The sequence below is a fragment of the Hippocampus guttulatus genome, chromosome 14 (genome assembly GCF_054856545.1).
Source record: "Hippocampus guttulatus isolate MCC_2025c chromosome 14, RoL_Hgut_1.0, whole genome shotgun sequence".
Classification (NCBI taxonomy): Eukaryota; Metazoa; Chordata; class Actinopteri; order Syngnathiformes; family Syngnathidae; genus Hippocampus; species Hippocampus guttulatus.
Window position 1 is genome coordinate 13,187,497 of NC_141274.1, and position 18,518 is coordinate 13,206,014.

The following is an 18,518-nucleotide window of genomic DNA, read 5'->3' on the forward strand; positions in this document are numbered from 1 at the left end:
GGCAGAAAATCGATGCCAAAATGTTTCTTCACTTTAAACAGACAAGATTTTTTTTTTTTTACCAAATCCATTAATGAGAAACAAGTTGAATTCATTCCGTAACTCAAAACACTCACATATCTCAAATCGTCTTCCAATATATCCGTTGCGTAAAGGGTTGTAGCACCACAATTATGTAATGATATGATGAGACACATTTGCATATTTATATATTTTTCATAGTTCTGAAGGCCTCTGAATTTAAACCTATCCAATGATGACACCTCACCCCACTCTTATTTCTCCCTGCAAGAAAATATAAAGTAGCACATGCACACAAAAATACTAAAAACAGGAGGCAAAGTTCAAATCCATTCCACGGCTACAATAAATTCATGCACACAACAAATAAAGTATGTTGGTAAAATAAGTAATGCAGGGAGGGATACTCACTGTACTGTTCAATCTTGACTATAACAATATTCTGCTGTGTCCTACCACTACATCCCGAAACACAGCTTTCTTTATTTTTTTAATATTTATTTATTTATTTTAAGTGTAACTTTACCAAAACAGTACAAAATAGATCCATTTAAAACATAAAAACAGATGACATGCATACATGAAAGTTTGCGACCTTTCTCCCAGTAGGTGAGTAAAATTCATGATAAACGACCAGTACGCAGCATGACATTTTCCTCCGATTACCTGCTCAGATCAACACTGCAAAGATGATCAGCAGCTGCTCGATGACGAGGCCGACACTTGGCCAGAGGCAAACGCACGACAGCGCAAAGTGAGGCACAGCCTCCTTCTCATCCAGACAATTGGCTGTGATGGTCGCAGCACCATAATTCACAGCTAATGGCCTGGCCGGAGAGAGAACGAGAGAGGGAGAGAGAGAGAGGGGGGCGGAGTAAGAGTCAGTCAGAGAGATGCTGCAGGCGACTGGCGGTGAGCAAAGAAGCCCCATAACGAAACGATAAAGTACAGTATGACCGGTTTGGACTGTATTTTCACCTCTCAGCATTGGGTCAAGATTTGAAAACACATTTTCAAAAATGTCAACTCTTTCTATTTTTCTGAGGTTACCTGTTGGGGGTAATTCAACTCAACTTTATTTGTGGACCACTATGAAAACAGCCACAGCTGCATACAAAGTGCTGAACATAAAACACAAATCAGACAGCTAGCAAGGACAGTTGCAACAATAAAGTAACATAAAATAAATCATTCAGGAAAGCACTTCAAGCAGGCTTTAACAATTAATCAATCATTTTTAAGGGCCATGGGTGCCTACGCCAATCACTGCGTTAAAAGAGACTGACAACCGCTTGGATTAGGGTTCATTTAACCTCCAAATTTGGTTCCTGTATGTGAAAACTGCTCCATCAAAAACATTTTCTCAATCACCACTAAGTGTCAATAGTTGTGAGGCCTAAATTGGCAACCAGTACCTCCGCCTTTCACTTACTCACCTGATGACTGGTGAGTGTTTCAAACACACGCAAAAGGGTCGAATAATGATTTTGATGAGAAATGGAGGAATTGATTGACTACAGAGCGATGCAATGGAAAGCCAGCGCACAGTGCCTGTAAAGTTTACTGAATGGCTTCATTGTTTGGCAGAGCACCTGCAGGTGTGCTGGTGGATGAGAGGAAATCAAAAGCACCCCATTTTAAAAGTCTGTGACTCCAAAGTGGTAGGATAGACTCATCTATTTAAAATCCTTCGGTTCTTATAAATAAAAGCAGTCTAAAAAAAAGACCGGAAAATCCTTCTATACGCTCAGTATAGCGTTGCTAAAAAACGTGTGAAGAGGAGGGCACATTCCAACATGGCGACACTAGATGTCAGCCTTCTCTTATCGATCGAAACTGCATTCTTCCCTTTTTTCTCCTCACTTCCAGCCTTGTCCCAAAATATGCTGCACGTAGTTCTCAAATAGTGTGACTATGAGTGAAGCAAATTCAGTTAATAGCATTAATAGATGTCACCAACAAATATTAAACAAGACCAAACGAGCTGGATTCGATTTACCGGTAGTCAAACAAAATCGGAATGGGGCTGTAACGTGAACATTTTATCATTAAACTGATGTTTAGTTCTCATTTTAAGACAGTTGAGGTCATATTAGCAACATGGCTAACACTGACCTAGTAGAGGCCTGTGCAGATGAGCTGCTTGACTATTGTCGGGGGGCTTCAAGTGTCTGGCCGCGCTTCCATGTTGGGAACCGCAACCACGTCTTCTCCCTTTGCTTAGCCCACTGACCTAGATTTCAATTGTTTTCCGCCCGAGACAATGGGACAAAATGGTTTCATAACCGAAGACAATAACGGGGTGTTATTCAACACGATTGTTGTCAAGGTCCTCAATGTGGTGCATTGTGTTGTTTCTTTTCTTTGTGGCGAAAACGCTCCTTGGTCAAGCATTGGTGTCTCGACGCGATGATCCTGCGTATATTGCCGCAGCCTGCTTCATGTTTGATTTCACCACCAAACATGTTTATTCTTCGCGATGGATCGTTCTGATACCTTTTTTTGTATTATTTGTCACCTTTAATGCAGCAAAAAGAAATTGGGGAGGCTTTTAAGTGAATTATGATTAAAATGTTTGAAATTGAGAACTCAAGACAAGAGGTTCTCAAACTGAGGTCCCCGGAAACCAGGGGGGGTCCACAACCCATAGCTTGGCGGGCTAAAAAAATAATTTGTAATTAAAACAAATGTGATCATTTATTTTAAACTTACAGTAAAACAAGTAAACTAACCAAATGATTGCTCCCTACGATTACATTGTGCCAATTCAAAGTTCTGATATGATTCTGACGGGCGGTCACATTATTCTGGCATCCCAAATGAGTTTTTTTTCCTTTCGAACAAAAGATGTAGTATTCCACAAATAAACTGCATAAAGAGTGCACATTTTGGACAGGAAAAGTTGGACCCCAAGGTCAAAAAGGCTTAAAGGTTAATAAATTAGAAAGTGCAATAGTATTCGTTAATCCATTTAGGGTGTTTTCCTTGATGCCTTTGTATTAATCTATCAGACTTTAAAGCAAAGATGTGATTGTTTTAAATATACTTCAACAAGGGGTTCCATTAAAAAGCTTGAAGCCTGTTTTTTCTTTAAAAAAAAATTTTTTTTTGACAAACTGCCTCTTTGGTGCCTGTAGTGAAGTGAGTTGAGTTGAGTTCAGTGCATCTTGCGCTCATAGCTACAATTTTTGTTGCTAAATCAAAGCAAAAAAATCGGGTGAACGACAGCTCATATCTCAAAAAATTGTAAGTTGGGTCAGTTGTAAGTTGTATCTCAAGGCAGCAGCGTAATACTGTATAAATACAGAACTGCTAGAAAACAATGGCTGGGGCCGATTGCCACTTGATGTTTAGCAAGAAAGAGCAAGCGGAAGAATCGCAACACATCAAAGCAAACGGGCCGAGGGGAGGGAGGAAAAGAAAGAGTGCCGCCTGTTTGTCCCACGGCGTTCCCTCTTCGCCCCGCCTGAGCCCGCTTTCACATCTCAGGGGCCATTGTGCTACACGGGTGCGCGGAGGGGGCTGGGCCAGCTAACACATAGCCAAACAGGCAACAAACCTTGGCCGGAATAGTCATGCCTGTTTATTTGGTTTTGTTTGTTTTTGTTTTTGTTTTTTTTAACAAAACCTCCAAAACCATAGCAAGTGAGCACGTTTTCAAATATTTGGCAGAGTCAAATTCCGCTAACTGATTAATCGATTGTTTTCAAATATTTGGCAGAGTCAAATTTCGCTAACCGATTAATCGATTGTTCCCTAATACTTACAGCAATAACGATATGAATCGCAGGAAGGACATTTGACCATTTTACAATGCTTTGTTGTACAATATTTGTTTAGTTCAATAACGGAGCAAAAGATTAGCAAAAAAAAAAATTCTTTTTACAGATTTTTGGTGTAGGCGGGGAATTTTTGAATTTCATTGTCTTAGTCTTACATTTATTTTTTTGCTACATACTGTATATATTTTTTCTTTTTAAATTTTAAATGTGTAGCCTGGTGGTCGACTGATTAGTGTGTCGGCCTAGTGCAGAGGTGCAGGGCTCAAAGTCCAAGCAAAAAAAAACAACAACCCCCCCTCCAAACAAAACCCCCCAAAAGGCCGCATCTTTAAAAACTCCAAATGAAGTCAAGGCACCACTGCAGCTCCAGAATGCCGCTGTTGGTTGCATGTGACAATGCCACAAGAGCAAACACGAAAAGAACGCCTCTGACTTAATGTTCTTGAGCATTCGCATCTCGTATCTTTATGTAACAAAAGGGGAGTTCAGCAGAGAAAGACAAAAGAGATGTGAACTGACAATATTTTAATGGGCGGGATAAAAGAGTGTAAGTGATCAATGGAGGCGGCGGCCAAGTGATGCCCGGGGGACGCCTTTGATGCGGGCGTCCTCAGAGGGACACCGGGGTACAATGCCCTCTTTGAGAGGCACGGAGAATGGCGGACACTTTCCTCTCTGGCTGTCTCACCCCCGGTCTCCCTCCCGTCCCTCCCCTCCCTCCCTCCCCTCTGATAACTGAGCTCCCGCCGCATCCCGTCACTTCGTGCTACATTCCTCCCCTCCGTTTTCACATCAGCCCATATCCTTATCGCTCTAACTTTCTCCCTCTTCCTCTCCCATTAATTAGTTCAAACAACACCCCCTTGCCTGCCGCCCGGCCCTTCGTTCCCCTTGCGTCTCCTTTCACAGGAGCAAACCTCTTTGTGATGTCCAGCCTTGGCAAGTTGCGCCCGATTTGCTGTCCCAGTCTTAATGAATTCATCTGTTTGTGTATTGGCCCTGCATGGGAGCATCTCTCCCTCCCCTCCCTTGCCTCCTTTCCTCTCCACCCCCATTCTGGTGTTCTCCTGGACACTCTATATATACCGGGCAGCAATCAGGAGCCACTTATTATTCCTCTACCTACATTTCCAGACAGATGCCACATTCTGATGTCACAGACGATCAGAAGGAGGGAGAAAGCCTTTTGCAGAGACACCAACCTGGACACGGCCAGGCCTCGGCAGGCCAGCATCATCTCGGCATTCTCTCCGGTATCGCCAAGTGTCTCCCCGGCTGTCGTCACCGGACGGCGCGTGTTCTGACAGCATGCTCGTACTGGTATCGCTGCTCCTCACAGGCTTGGGCTGTTTACTGGCAGCTCCCGCAGGCAGAGAAGTCTACAGGATGCCTCAGAGTGCACTCAAAGGTAAACGCTCGGCTCTGTCCACTGCAACATTTTAAGAGTCAAAAAACCCACGGTACCGAACATTGCTGATCCTGTTGATCTTGACATGTGTCTGGTGATCTTAGTTAGGTACAGTACACAGAAAGTCTTTCTGGATTAGGATGAATGAAATGTTCAACCTGAAACCGTTGTTTTTGCCAAAGTGCATATTTAACAACAGGAAAATCTCACAAAAAGTAACAAAGACGAAATACTGATGACCGACTCACAAATGCACTTCATGTGAAATGTGCACCTGCTTAGCTGAACAAAAAGCCATTGCTCTGTTGCATGAATGACAACAGGTGGATGCACAGGCTAAATGTGCAGGCACCTTCGAGTGGAGGAGCATTTCGCTGTCACTTTATGTCTCTGGCATAGGTAGATGAACAAAGATTCATTATTGGTAGCCAAGTGGGAACAATAGCGTGAAAGTGATTTGCAACAAAACACATGCAGCACTTCACCCTTCCGTTCAAGCCCCGACAAAAGCAATGACATGCAATCCGATTTGCAAAATGATGAGCAAAGAGCTTCAAACTCAAAGCGTGAGGTCCAAGCCTCCCTGCGGCTGCCTGTCCGTGCCCCCCCTGGGTCCGTCCATCCATGCCTGCCAGGCTCTGCCCGCTCAGCGCCGGCCCTCTAATTAAGTACTTCAATCAGCATTTCTGTTGTTAGTGTCCTTCCTGTGATGTTGTCGGGTGCAGAGGAGGGTGGGGGGGAGCAACGGCAGGGTCGGCGGCCCGATTGAAGTGTGTCTGTAGAAAGCCTCGCCGGCGCATCGAGCGTGAGCTCGCCTCCCCGACACGCTGCCAACGGGCTCAAAGAGCAGCATGAGAAGAAAAATAGGGGGCTGTAGTTTCGACTCAAACTAATTCTACTGTTAGAATGCAGGGAAATCCTGGCTGCGGCCTTCCTGTGTGGAGTTTGCATGTTCTCCCGGTGCCTGCGTGGGTTTTCTCCGGGTACTCTGGTTTCCTCCCGCATTCCAAAAAACATGCATGGCAGGCTGATTGTACACTCAAAATTGTCCCCAGGTGTGAGTGTGAGCGCGGATGGTTGTTCGTCTCTGTGTGTGCCCTGCGATTGGCTGGCGACCGGTTCAGGGTGTCCCCCGCCTACTGCCCGAAGACGGCTGGGATAGGCTCCAGCACCCCCCGCGACCCTTATGAGGATGAAGCGGATGGGAAAATGGATAGATGGACAATGCAGGTTAAGCCACGAAGACTTTTGCAAGTCCTGCTGATCTCAAATCTGCAGTATTGGTCTTCCTCATGTCCCATTTTGGTCTTTCTGTCCACCGCAGCTCTATCCGATCGCGGCACGGTGGTTCTCGAGGCAGCCATGACCAGCGCCCTGTCCGCTCTGGACCGAGCGTCATCCGAGAGGAGTCGGGTGGAGGCGGGCTGCAGGGGCTGCGCTCCCTGCTTGTTTCAGGACTGCGGGCAGCCCTCTGGATCCTGCTGTAAGCTCCTCATTCATCCCACCTCTGGCGAGCCATTCACGCTGACTCCCCAATCTCCGCCCGAACAGCTTCACCCGCCAACGCCTTGACGGAACCCAGCTGCGACGTCATCAGCAAGGCCCAGAAGCTTCAAGATGAAGGCGAGCGGAGTTGGGCCCTGAGCCAGGCTTGCGCTTTCTACCAACACCGCTGTCAAGCCGGTAACTCGGACAAAGAGAGCTGCATCAGAATCATGGGCGAGAGCTGCAGCGCCCGCGTCCTTCAGTGCAGCTTGCTGAACACGATGCAGAACCTGGAACCCGCCACTCAGACGCATGTGCAGGGTGAGGGGACACATACCGCTTCAAATAATTCGTCTCCATTTACCGTTGGAGTCACAAATCTCGTTTTGCGCAAGTTGAATTCGCCACTCTTCCTGATTGTCTGCGCCTTCATCCGCAGCCGTGTGCGGTCAGAGGTCATCCTCGGCGCGCAACGTCACCCAGCCTCGTTCCAGGATCGTGGGGGGCTCCCCTGCTCCGCCGGGCAGCTGGCCCTGGTTAGTCAATCTGCAGCTTGATGGTGGCCTGATGTGTGGAGGGGTTCTGGTGGAAAGCTCCTGGGTGGTCACTGCCGCGCACTGTTTTGCCGGGTAAGAGTCATCCAAACATTATCATACAGCCACAGATTTTTACATCAGAAAAATACCGCCGCACGCTGAAAAACAAAAATCACGAAATGGAACACTGAAATAAATGATCTCGTTTGAGTTGATTTAGTCATTTAAATCTGGACCCATATGAACGGCAACGGGCGGATAACCAGGTTTATTGTATGTCGTGGAAGTCGCATTTAATTGTTTTGCTTGTCACTCACGATACATCGGTGTCACGGATAGATAAGAAAGCTCCGTTATTTGTATTAAAAATAGAATCCTTCCACCCATGCATCCGTTTTGAACCAGTGAAGGAAAACTGGAACATTTCTCATGGCGCGCTAATATGCCACCGCGCAGTTGTCGAGAATCATTGATCGAATGGTTCGGAACGACGGATGGATTTTCGCATTCGACGTCATTGACTCGTGTGTTGGGTCCATTCACCGTGATTCTTCATCCAAACAGGAGCCGCAGTGAAAGCTACTGGACGGCCGTGGTGGGCGAGTTTGACATCACCAAGACTGACCCCGATGAGCAGGTTCTCAAAGTCAACCGCATCGTTCCTCATCCTAAGGTAGAGTTGCAAACATAGCGTGATATGTTGCCCAAAGTATCCGCTCGCCGGCCTTGACTCACTCACAGGATGAATTTAACCGACATCCCGTTCCGTAGGGTTCAATATGTCATTCGGGTGAACCCTTTACAACTAGAAAAGTTTCAGGTTAGGTTCAACAAACTTTCTTGCATGAACTGATGAAGCCGACTTGGATGAGAGGCAAAACATATCCTAAGACAAGCAGAACAGTCCAGATTGATTCAGCGTCCTCTGAATTAAATGACCCGGATGGATGAGGATCCCCACAAGCATTCCTCAGTCAGCAGTAAAATGTCATAAATGTCTTACAGTTCAACCCAAAGACGTTTAACAACGACATCGCCCTGGTGGAGTTGACGTCTCCCGTGGTTCTGTCGGACCGTGTCACCCCTGTGTGTCTGCCCTCTGGGATGGAGCCCCCTACTGGCAGCCCTTGCCTGGTGGCAGGCTGGGGTTCCCTCTATGAAGGTGAAGTATGCACGGAAGATGACAAATTAGCTTTCATAGGCCTTCCGGAAAGCAATCGTGTGTGTTATCGATGCAGATGGGCCGTCTGCTGACACTGTAATGGAGGCCAAAGTGCCCCTGCTGCCTCAGAATACGTGTAAGAATGCGCTGGGCAAAGAGCTGGTCACCAACACCATGCTGTGTGCCGGCTATCTATCAGGGGGGATCGACTCCTGTCAGGTGGGCGGCAAAACACATTTCAATGGAACGAATTCACCTTCGTGCTTGAGGATCTGCCATCTCATAAGCACTTTGCGAGCTGGCAAATGTTTCATTTGTTATTCTGTCATCGTGACTGCTGTTTAGGGTGACTCTGGAGGGCCGCTGATCTACCAGGACAGAATTTCCGGTCGCTTCCAGCTACACGGGATTACGTCCTGGGGAGATGGATGCGGGGAGAAGGGCAAGCCCGGGGTTTATACCCGCGTGTCTGCTTTTTCTGACTGGATCCAAGTGGAAATACAGAGTAAGTGCGCAGCAACGATCGAAATGACAACAAATATATTTGCAAATTCACACTGACCTATAATTATAAATACTCTCTCTGCAATTGTGTGGAATCATAAACGACATGTGTTTGTCTCAGAGTCATTTGGCAGCAGGGAACCAACATGTCCGGAGCTTCTAAAAACAACAGAGATGACAGAGGAGGAGCAAAGGTCAGAGTTCATCACTCTGTGTCGCTTCTACACCCTCAGCTGCCCTCCGGGCCAGTCGGGCGGCGCTTGCAGCCGAATGGCCGAGGACAAATGTCTCACCCGCTTCAAGAAATGTCGTACGTAGCGTTCTTACAAAAAGATTACAATCCGTATCATCTTTGATGACGCAAAAGTGTTTTTTTTTCTTGATTTGTGATCCTCCCCCCTCATCATTTTGCATGTAGAGCTGCGTTCCTTCCTGCAAACTCTGCTGGACCTGCTGCAGAGCGCTGAAGACTACATCAGGGACAAAGTCGACCTCGCCTTCTTCACGCAGACGCTTCCTCAACTGGTGGAACACATCTACAGCACCGCTTTCCCTCACAGCAGAGACAAAAGGGACGTTGTGCCGATCGAAGGTACATCCCGTCCAACCGGCCGAGGATGCGCTTCCACGATTCCTCAAAACGGAAAATTTCACAGCCACGTGTAATGGTCGCGACAAAAATAAAATTAAAAATGGAATCGCTGCTGTTGCAACAAGTGTTATTCATTGCAGAGCAGCAAGGTAGCGCTGTGAGACCAACGGAGCAAGGTTCCCCTTCAGTTCCTCCAGCTTTGTTCAAGGCCTTGGGCCCCAGCGTAGAAGATTGGGAGAATTACCTGGTCACCATCGCTGAGGACATGGAGGCACGGCGCAACGACACTTCCGCAGAAAACTCCTTTGAATCATCCAGACGGGAAGAAAAACGTTTCCTACAGGTACCGGCATCCCTAAATCTGTTAGCCTTTAATTAAAAATCCACATTCACCCTTAAAGAGCAATGTTGAAATTTACAAGGTTGTGAGATGAAAAATGATGTTGGGATCATTCGCTATTTCTTTTTTTTTTTTCTTCCATATTTTCTTTATTATTTTCATATTCTTCAAGAGCCAGGCCGCTGGCACGCATTCACGTCACATCAGAGTTGTGCTGCTTTTGCAAGAGCACTTTCATAAATATTAGCTTTCGGGTCACTATATGAAGTAAAAACGTGTCCCTCATCAGCTGTGGTTGTTCGAACGCATTCCAGGAAGGAGACAAGATGTGAAAGGGAAGCAGAAAATGACTAAAATGGCTGATTTGCGCTTTTCAGATTGCGATACAGGCAGGCCGACACATTTTTTGGTACGTTTGCCAGCAATTCATTTTGTCGTCTGCTGTGCTACCTCGGTGTGGCATTCCCAATGTGCGTGCGTGCAAACTTGCAAGGCGACGCGACTCTCTGATGTCAACGGGCCACAATTTATTGCACGGCAGCACAATGTTGCTCCCCAGTAGGCTGATTTTTTATTTTTTTTTGGAATGATGTGTAATCGCTGGAGAGCGTCCCCCTGTACACCTCATCGTATACGTAATCCATATTTCTACGTGCTGTTTCCAGGCAGGGGACGACTCGGTTCTTCGGCTTCAGAAAGAATACCAAAATATGATCTCGGCGTTACGCTCCAAACTGGACTCCAAAGCTGCTCCGCCCAGCCTCCGCATGGATCCATCCGATCTCCACCAACGTTCTTCTGACCCTCTTTTTCTTCCAACATCTTCCCCGAGGCTGCAAATCGACCCTGCTCCTTCCTCTTCCCCCAAATCGCAGAAGCCTTGGTCACTTCTATCGGCCCTAATGAGCGAAATTGAGAAATTAAAGACGGCAAGTGAAACTTTGACCAGCGATGAGAGCCAAAATGAAGCGTTTGTCACAACAACCGAGGGCACGTGGGACAAAGCGGTTGATCTCGGAGAGTTAGCGGCTTTGGGATCAACTGCAGTTCTCCCAATTCATATGGCGAAGACGACATCTCAGCCTCACACTCTGCACGCTAGTGTTCCTTTCAGTCTGCGCAGACGACAAAGGAGCCTTCTCCGCAAGAGACAGACACCCGGGCCCGGTGGGAAAGGTAAGCCTGTTCTGACGGTTCGTCGTGTTACGGTGGCTTGTCGAAGCCCTAAAATGGTTTTGCCTCGTCCTTGTAGTTTGTCCCGGTGTTCGAGAGACTTCACAGCAAGTCAGTCAAGTCAGAGCCTCTTACCATTGGGTGCTGAATATCCCAAACAAGAATCTCCATATGAGCTTCCAAGAGGTAACTCCTTGCTCACGACGACGAGATTCAGAGACGTCGACGTCGTCGGACACGTTGTTTTGGATGATGATCTCTGTGTTTTGTTGGGGCTTCTCTTTTGTTTCAGGTCTTGGTTGATCTAAGCTCCAAGAACGATCGAGGACTTTATCAGGCGAGGGTCAGAGCTGTCGTAGGAGGGCGGCCTCTGACTTTCTACAGTCTCGTAGGCCTGGAAAATGAATCCTTCTACCGCAGTGTGCCGAGGATCATCTCCTTAGCGCTGGAGGCCCTGAAGACTTAACGTCGACGGAACCACAGGAAGGACGATCACAAAAACGGAAGCGCCAGACGACCTCGGTCACATCGTCGTGGGACTCGAACGCAAACAGTTGCTTCCTACCCTGGAACGTATCCTCGAAGTAGGATTCCGTGACCGTTTTGAGAGCCAGATTGCGGCTCTGCCGAAAAACTATGAATGTATCCATCCAGCCATCTGCTAGCCCTCACAACAAGCTTGACTAACTTATGAATCTATCCAAGCGATAAGTTATTCGATTCTCATCGGCACAAAGTCTTTTGCAAAGGTTGAGCCTCTTGTGAAGGACACGGACTGCTTATCATGTTTATATCTTATTTATTTTTCGAGAAAAAAAATCTTTTTGTATTTTTGTAACAGCAAAATATATATGAATGACGTGCGTATAAAACATTTATTAACACCGTGGCACTCGGGGGGGGGGGGGGGGGGTTTGTCTTTCCAGAGTGAATGTTTGATGGGAGATATTTAAATGAGTTGCCAGGGCTGCTGCAGTATTTTACACCAGAGGGGCGGCGGCTTGCCCCCTGCACGTGAGCACTGATTGGCCGGTACTGTGACCGGACATTGAACTCAAGCTGCCAACCATGACATCAACAGAGCACATGCTGTATACATTTATAACTGTCTTCCTTCCTCATACCAGGATGAAGAATCGTAAAAGGATGCAAAATCCTTGTCCACCATAAACTGGCAAAAAATGGTATACACACGCACACACAAACAAACAAAACGCTCCCGACATTTGGGAAACATTCCCGCCTCAGGTTTGGGGATGTGCTGAACAAATATGTTTGTGACGCGCAGGCTGATAGTTGACAGCGATTCCCAAATGTGCCGGCAACGTCTCGCAATCTACACAGCGCCAGATCAGCCTTCATTGACATGTGCCTGCAAATGAGCCACACTTATCACCTCTTCAGTCAACTGGAGCCTTTTGTTCTTTTGTTTCACACTTACTATCCTTCTTCTTCTCCTGCCCTTTTGTTTCTTTTTTCTTTTTTTTGTTTGCAAAAGGCTCTGTGCTAATTTTGTCCCTTGCTTATTTTATTCGCTGAAGATAAATGCCAGACTGGCAAATGCTGTGTGTGTGTGTTTTCCAGCACATGTTGAACTATAATTCCAGGGCTGCATTTTCAGCTGTCACATCAATACAAACACACACACACGCGCGCGCGCGCGCGCACACACACACACACACACACACACACACGTGCACATCAACACAAAGGCAGAATGCCAGCAGGTCCATTAAGTATTGTGCATGTGTGTCTGCGATCATTTAGTTTTGTCAAACGGAGCGGCCTGTAAGCGCACGCACACACTGATGGATTCTCTTCTCTCTGTGTCATTCCTCTTGAAGATATTCATGATTTCTGCCTCAGGTAAGGGCGGGTTTGCTCTGATTCTTCTGTCTGCGCGTGTTTCTTTCCAACACTGTTGAACTTTGTCGTGGCGTGACATCCAAAGAGATAACCGTGCCTTAGTACAGGGGTGCCCAATACGTCAATCGCGATCGACCGGTAGTTCGCAGTCTTGTCGATTGCGAACGGTGTCGAGGGGAAAAAAACAAAACAACTTATACATCAATGGATTAAAATGTGTTTGATTTGCATTTCATGCAATGATAGAGCGTGATGAAAGCACTTTGACACCATTTTTGGAAGACTTTAGAGCATGGCTACCTCCTTAGACATCCTGCCGAAGACATCACGTATCAGTTTCACGTCTCGCAGTGAATATGCTTCAATTTGCTCAGCCTGTGCCGTGTGTTTGTTTGTGTGCAGCATACGCCGTTAATCTCGAAGGGGAACTTTTCAAGGACTTGATGAAAGGCTACAACAAGAAAGTGAGGCCCGTGGAGAACAGTGGGGATGTCACGCAGGTGACACTCAAGATGACCCTGACCAACCTCATCTCCCTGGTGAGAAAGCTTTTCAACGGGATCCTGATGGGCATAGGAACAAATGATAATGGAATGACGATGAACTTCTCTTCTCAGAGTGAAAAGGACGAGGCCCTGATGACGAGTGTTTGGATCGAAATGGTAATCTGTGGCACCTTGTGAACTTATAAAGCTGAGTACAGTGGTGCCGTGAGATACGAGTGACCCGACTTACGGGGGTTTTTTTTCCGGATAAGAGTCGTCATTCGGATAATTTATTTGTTGTGACTTGTGAGCGCAAGATAGAAGCGCTGTACAAAAGGGTGGCGCAACACATGTAGACAAACAATATCACAATACTCTCAGGCGTATATGATTTACCCTCTGCGAGCAACAAATAACAACCCCATGGCAAAGGCGAGCACACTTGAAAGAGCAGCACAACGAATTGAATTGACACATGATCTCCGGGCACCATCATATTGCTATAAAACTCCACTTGCTTCTGCTCGTAGCAATGGTGCGACTACAGGCTCAGATGGGACCAACCACCTCGATCCACCTTATACAAGAACATCACCTCGCAGCTACGCTTGCCCTCCAAGAAGATCTGGCTCCCCGACGTCATCCTGGAGAACAAGTCAGTCATTCAAGCAAAAAAAAAAAAAAGCTCAAGTATATTCGGTAGCCATGTTAAAAGTTTTCGAAACATATGTGCAGTGTGGATGGACAATTTGAAGTGGCGCTGTATTGTAACGCGCTGGTGTCTCCTGACGGCTGCGTGTACTGGTTGCCCCCCGCCATCTACCGCAGCGCTTGTCCCATCACCGTCAACTATTTCCCCTTCGACTGGCAGAATTGCACCATGGTGTTCCGGTGAGCGGAGATCTGAATGACGATCGATGACGAGCATTTCGTCTTATCTTATCTTCGTCTTATTTTTGTAATAGCACAAAAACATGGCATGCGAACACGGGGGTGTCGACTTTTTACATCTACTGCACTGTTCACAGAAGAGGTTTTCTATACAATGTCGGGATATTTAGCTCAAATTGGTCTACTGAAAGAAATCTACGTGATACGTTACAAAATCTGAAAAAGGGGAAATATTTTAGAATGTATCCTTGCATATTGGAGAAATAAAACATTTGAATGAAAAGAAATATCTACTCTGCAGCCACTTTTAGACAACGATTCATACTCACAGTCACGCCTATGAACAATTTAGGTTTTTCAGTTCTCCGTGAGGGAGGAAAAAAAAAATTTGCATTTGCAATACAACAGTGCACCCCACAGTAAATATTTTCAAATTTGAACACTTTAACCCTTTCAGGGACATGCGGTTACAGCAGTGGACACCTTATCAGGTTACAGAGTGCATGAAAGGGTTAACGTCAGCGTGTGAACTTTTTTTTGTCTGTTTCTGAGGAAAAAAAAGGACACACAAAGAAGGACCTTTTTGGAGGTTAGTCAAATATAAAAGAGTTTGGTTCCTCCTCGAGAAAAATCTATTCTAGACTTATGACTCCAGTGTTTCTAGAATCCTGGCTCCCAGGCTGCACGTTCCCACGTCAGCTTGTCTTTGTGCTGAAATAGAGCTCGCGGTGTCCAAACGGCAGACAAAAGTACCATTCAAGGTCGCTTTTCATGTTGCTGTCTTGTGAAAGGAAATAAATGTTTGTTTTTCATTGTGCCGGCAGACCCATAGCTCTTGTCTTTGTGTGCAGCTCCCAGACCTACAGTGCCAATGAGATTGAACTCGTTCTGAAAAAGGAGGACAACGTAACTCTGGAGTGGGTTGATATTGACCCCGAGGCTTTCACGGGTATGACGCCTGACTGCACGGATCACAAATAGCACACAATATATGCACTTGTATTGGCATATTTTCACGTTTGGGTTCCACATGCAGTTGTTATTGCCGTGGCAACGTGGCCAGCAAAGCACATCTTGGTGGGTCCTCAATATTTAAATTTGTGGTCATCAACCAGGTCTATTTTTGGTCCCCTGGATGAGCACCTTGAGTTGGAGATTGAGGGGAGGGGTAGCATGCCGATGTTCTTCCCTGCCAGGAACTGTCAGATGCTCAGGGCCTTGTAAGCTGACACGTTGCTGCCACAATTCTTCCTTCCAACACAATTTTGTTTCAGTGTTGTGGCTTTAAAAACTTCATTTTTAAGTTACCCTCCAAATTATTTTCGGGCCATTTGACTTCAACCGTTCCACTAAATGTTTTTTATATATATTTTTGCCTTCACCAGAAAATGGAGAATGGGCCATCAAACACAGACCAGCAAAGAAGGTGATCAACAACCAGTTCACCAAAGATGACCCAGAATACCAGCAATTGGTCTTTTTCCTCATCATCCAGAGGAAGCCCCTCTTCTACATCATCAACATCATCGCTCCCTGCGTGCTCTTTTCGTCTCTCTGCCTGCTTGTTTACTACCTACCCGCCAAAGGTCTTTTCCCTTTTTCTCCTTCTTTTCAAAACGTTAAGACTACAAAACGTGCAGGAAGTTTGTTGAAACGCAAAATCTAATCAAGATTCTCTTCAGATCATCGCGCGGTTGACACAAGTTGAGGATTGTGTCTTTTGCAGCTGGGGGCCAGAAGTGCACCATGTCCATTGCTACTCTTCTGGGCCAGACCGTGTTCCTTTTGCTCATTGCCAGAAAGGTTCCAGAAACGTCCATGGCGGTTCCTCTTATCGGAAAGTAAGTCGTAAGATATTTGCGTTGAGAGATTTTGTTTTTGCCCTTTCATCGTGATGTTCATCTTCCGCCGCAGGTATCTGATGTTTGTAATGTCCGTGACCACCATTGTAGTGATGAACTGCGTGATCGTTCTCAACGTATCACTGAGAACACCAAGCACTCACGTGATGTCAGACCAAGTCAGAAAGGTGGGGCCGTGCGCTGTTGCATCCGGATTTCACACCTCCTGGGGGGGTTTGATCCATACATATATTTTACATTTATATATTAAATATTAGGGCGGCCCGGTGGGCTAGTGGTTAGCGTGTCGACCTCACAGTGCAGAGGTAGCGGGTTCGATTCCAGATCCGGCCTCCCTGTGTGGAGTTTGCATGTTCTCCCCGGGCCTGCGTGGGTTTTCTACGGGTACTCCGCTTTCCTCCCACATTCCAAAAACATGCGTGGCAGGTTGATTGAAGACGCTGAATTGTCCCTAGGTGTGAGGGTGAGCGCGGATGGTTGTTCGTCTCTGTGTGCCCTGCGATTGGCTGGCAACCGGTTCAGGGTGTCCCCCGCCTACTGCCCAGAGACGGGGATAGGCTCCAGCTCCCCCCGCGGCCCTTGTGAGGATAAGGCGGAACAGAAAACGGATCGATGGATGGAATATCAAATAAATAAATGCAAGAGGGGCTAAACTAGGGCTTCATTGGTGGCAGTAAATTGGATTCTAACCCGAACAGGTTAAGTAGCAGAGAAATTGATTTCTGTGCCTTGAAGTAGCAAATAAAGGATGGAGCCATTCATGGATCCAGATCACCATGTGCAGTACCGTATCTCTGTCCCCTTCAGATCTTTCTTAACGTGCTGCCTCGGCTGTTGAGAATGCAAATACAGCCCTGGACACCCAATCATGACGCCGCCGCTGGAGTCGACGACAGGACCCAAATACATCTGGTCCCATGTCGGCGCCGCAGCTCCATGACGTTAATCAACAAGGCGGAGGAATATATACTGAAAACAGCTCAGACTGAACTCGTGTTTGCCCGACTCCAAGACAGAAATGGACTGATGAAGTCAGTCTTTGAGACGTTGAGTAAGTACGTTGACGAGTTGGTTTCTACCTCCATCGGCGGACATATCCATTGATGTCAGGTTTGCTTTGCTAGACAAAGACCTGGAAGAGGGAACAGCCGAGCGACTTAGTCTAAGTTTGACAAAAGCTGCCCCGGAACTCAAGCAGTGCATTGCTTCGTGTAAACACATCGCAGAGACGACAAGGCAGCAGAGCAACTATCAAAACGTAAGTTGTCTTTTCACTCACAATGGTTTGCCCTGCAAAAAAAAAGAAAAGAAAAAAAAGAGGACTAAAGTTGAACACCCAACACTCATGCAGCTTTGCATTTATGGAAAATAGGCGAGTGATTCTTGTTCCACTCAGGAGAATGAAGAGTGGATCCGAGTCGCCCGGGTCATCGACCGGGTCTGCTTCATTGTCATGGCTCTGCTCTTCTTCGTTGGCACCATCGCCATCTTCCTATTGGGCCACTTCAACCAGCCGCCATCTTCCCCCTTCCTGGGGGATCCCAAGAAGTACCTTCCCACAATAGAAAACCTCACGCTAGCCGATACCAGATCAGGAGAGGACCTGCTGGGTTGAAGCGGATCGCCTCATATCCTTTCTTGCAAAGTTGAATTTGGTTGATTAATCGGTTGTTAGCTGTGCTAACACAGTCACGATGACAGCGATGTTTATGGTTCGAAAATCTGGGCAGTGTACTCTCCGATGTTTTTTCACCGTGCAAGCGCACTTCTCAAACGCCTTAAATTTCACCGACAGTAGTGTCCACGAGCTTTTTGTAGCTGAAGGATTTTTATTATTTTGGATCTCCTACGTCTGGTGTCGGTGAATCTCCACGATGCTCTTTGCTAACACTCAGTGCTAATGCTATATGACGGCTAGCTGCAGCCCAAAACTGTTGAATTCCAAATGTTGTCAAAGCGATGTTTGTACTGGTATTTGTTGATTGGGTACATGTTAGCTGGACTTGACACAAAAAAGTGGCAACTACAATAAAATAAATTGTTTGTGTAGTCTAGAAATTTACATCATTGGCTCTGCCTTGCTTGTGAATAATTTGGACATGAAACTCTTTGCTAAAATGTCAATAATAATTAACATAGAATATATATATATATATATATATATATATATATATATATATTACTGTCTTGTGTTTGTAATGTTTAAAATGTTCCTTCAACATTTCCCGGACAGTTTGAAAAAAAATGTTTCATGATTATGACAGTTTGAAGTTTGGAGCAAATTGTACTACGTTTTTTTTTTTTGTTTTATGGTAATAATTTGTCATGCTACGTACACTGCCTTGCCCTGATCTGTACTTTGCTCAAGGGAACGAAAGTGGTGCAAGCAGACATCATTCGCGCCAACTTCA

General features: G+C 46.3%; 2 protein-coding genes across 2 annotated transcripts; both read left to right on the forward strand.

Moving 5' to 3' along the window:
- Nucleotides 1-4,941: 4,941 nt before the first annotated feature.
- Nucleotides 4,942-12,567, forward strand: prss56 (serine protease 56). Its single transcript, XM_086128814.1, has 14 exons — nucleotides 4,942-5,211; nucleotides 6,536-6,694; nucleotides 6,763-7,017; nucleotides 7,136-7,325; nucleotides 7,797-7,905; nucleotides 8,238-8,394; nucleotides 8,471-8,613; nucleotides 8,740-8,899; nucleotides 9,020-9,208; nucleotides 9,317-9,490; nucleotides 9,631-9,833; nucleotides 10,496-11,006; nucleotides 11,083-11,189; nucleotides 11,296-12,567. Exons 1-14 carry the CDS (start codon nucleotides 5,112-5,114, stop codon nucleotides 11,467-11,469), a joined length of 2,631 nt encoding a protein of 876 aa, XP_085984940.1. The 5' UTR covers nucleotides 4,942-5,111; the 3' UTR covers nucleotides 11,470-12,567.
- A 230-nt stretch (nucleotides 12,568-12,797) lies between these two features.
- Nucleotides 12,798-18,125, forward strand: chrng (cholinergic receptor, nicotinic, gamma). The gene is made up of 12 exons (XM_086129174.1): nucleotides 12,798-12,869; nucleotides 13,272-13,408; nucleotides 13,487-13,531; nucleotides 13,885-14,009; nucleotides 14,090-14,245; nucleotides 15,097-15,194; nucleotides 15,631-15,831; nucleotides 15,972-16,086; nucleotides 16,160-16,274; nucleotides 16,915-17,158; nucleotides 17,232-17,365; nucleotides 17,504-18,125. The coding sequence occupies exons 1-12, from the start codon at nucleotides 12,812-12,814 to the stop codon at nucleotides 17,720-17,722; spliced, it is 1,647 nt and encodes a 548-aa protein (XP_085985300.1). The 5' UTR covers nucleotides 12,798-12,811; the 3' UTR covers nucleotides 17,723-18,125.
- Nucleotides 18,126-18,518: the final 393 nt, after the last annotated feature.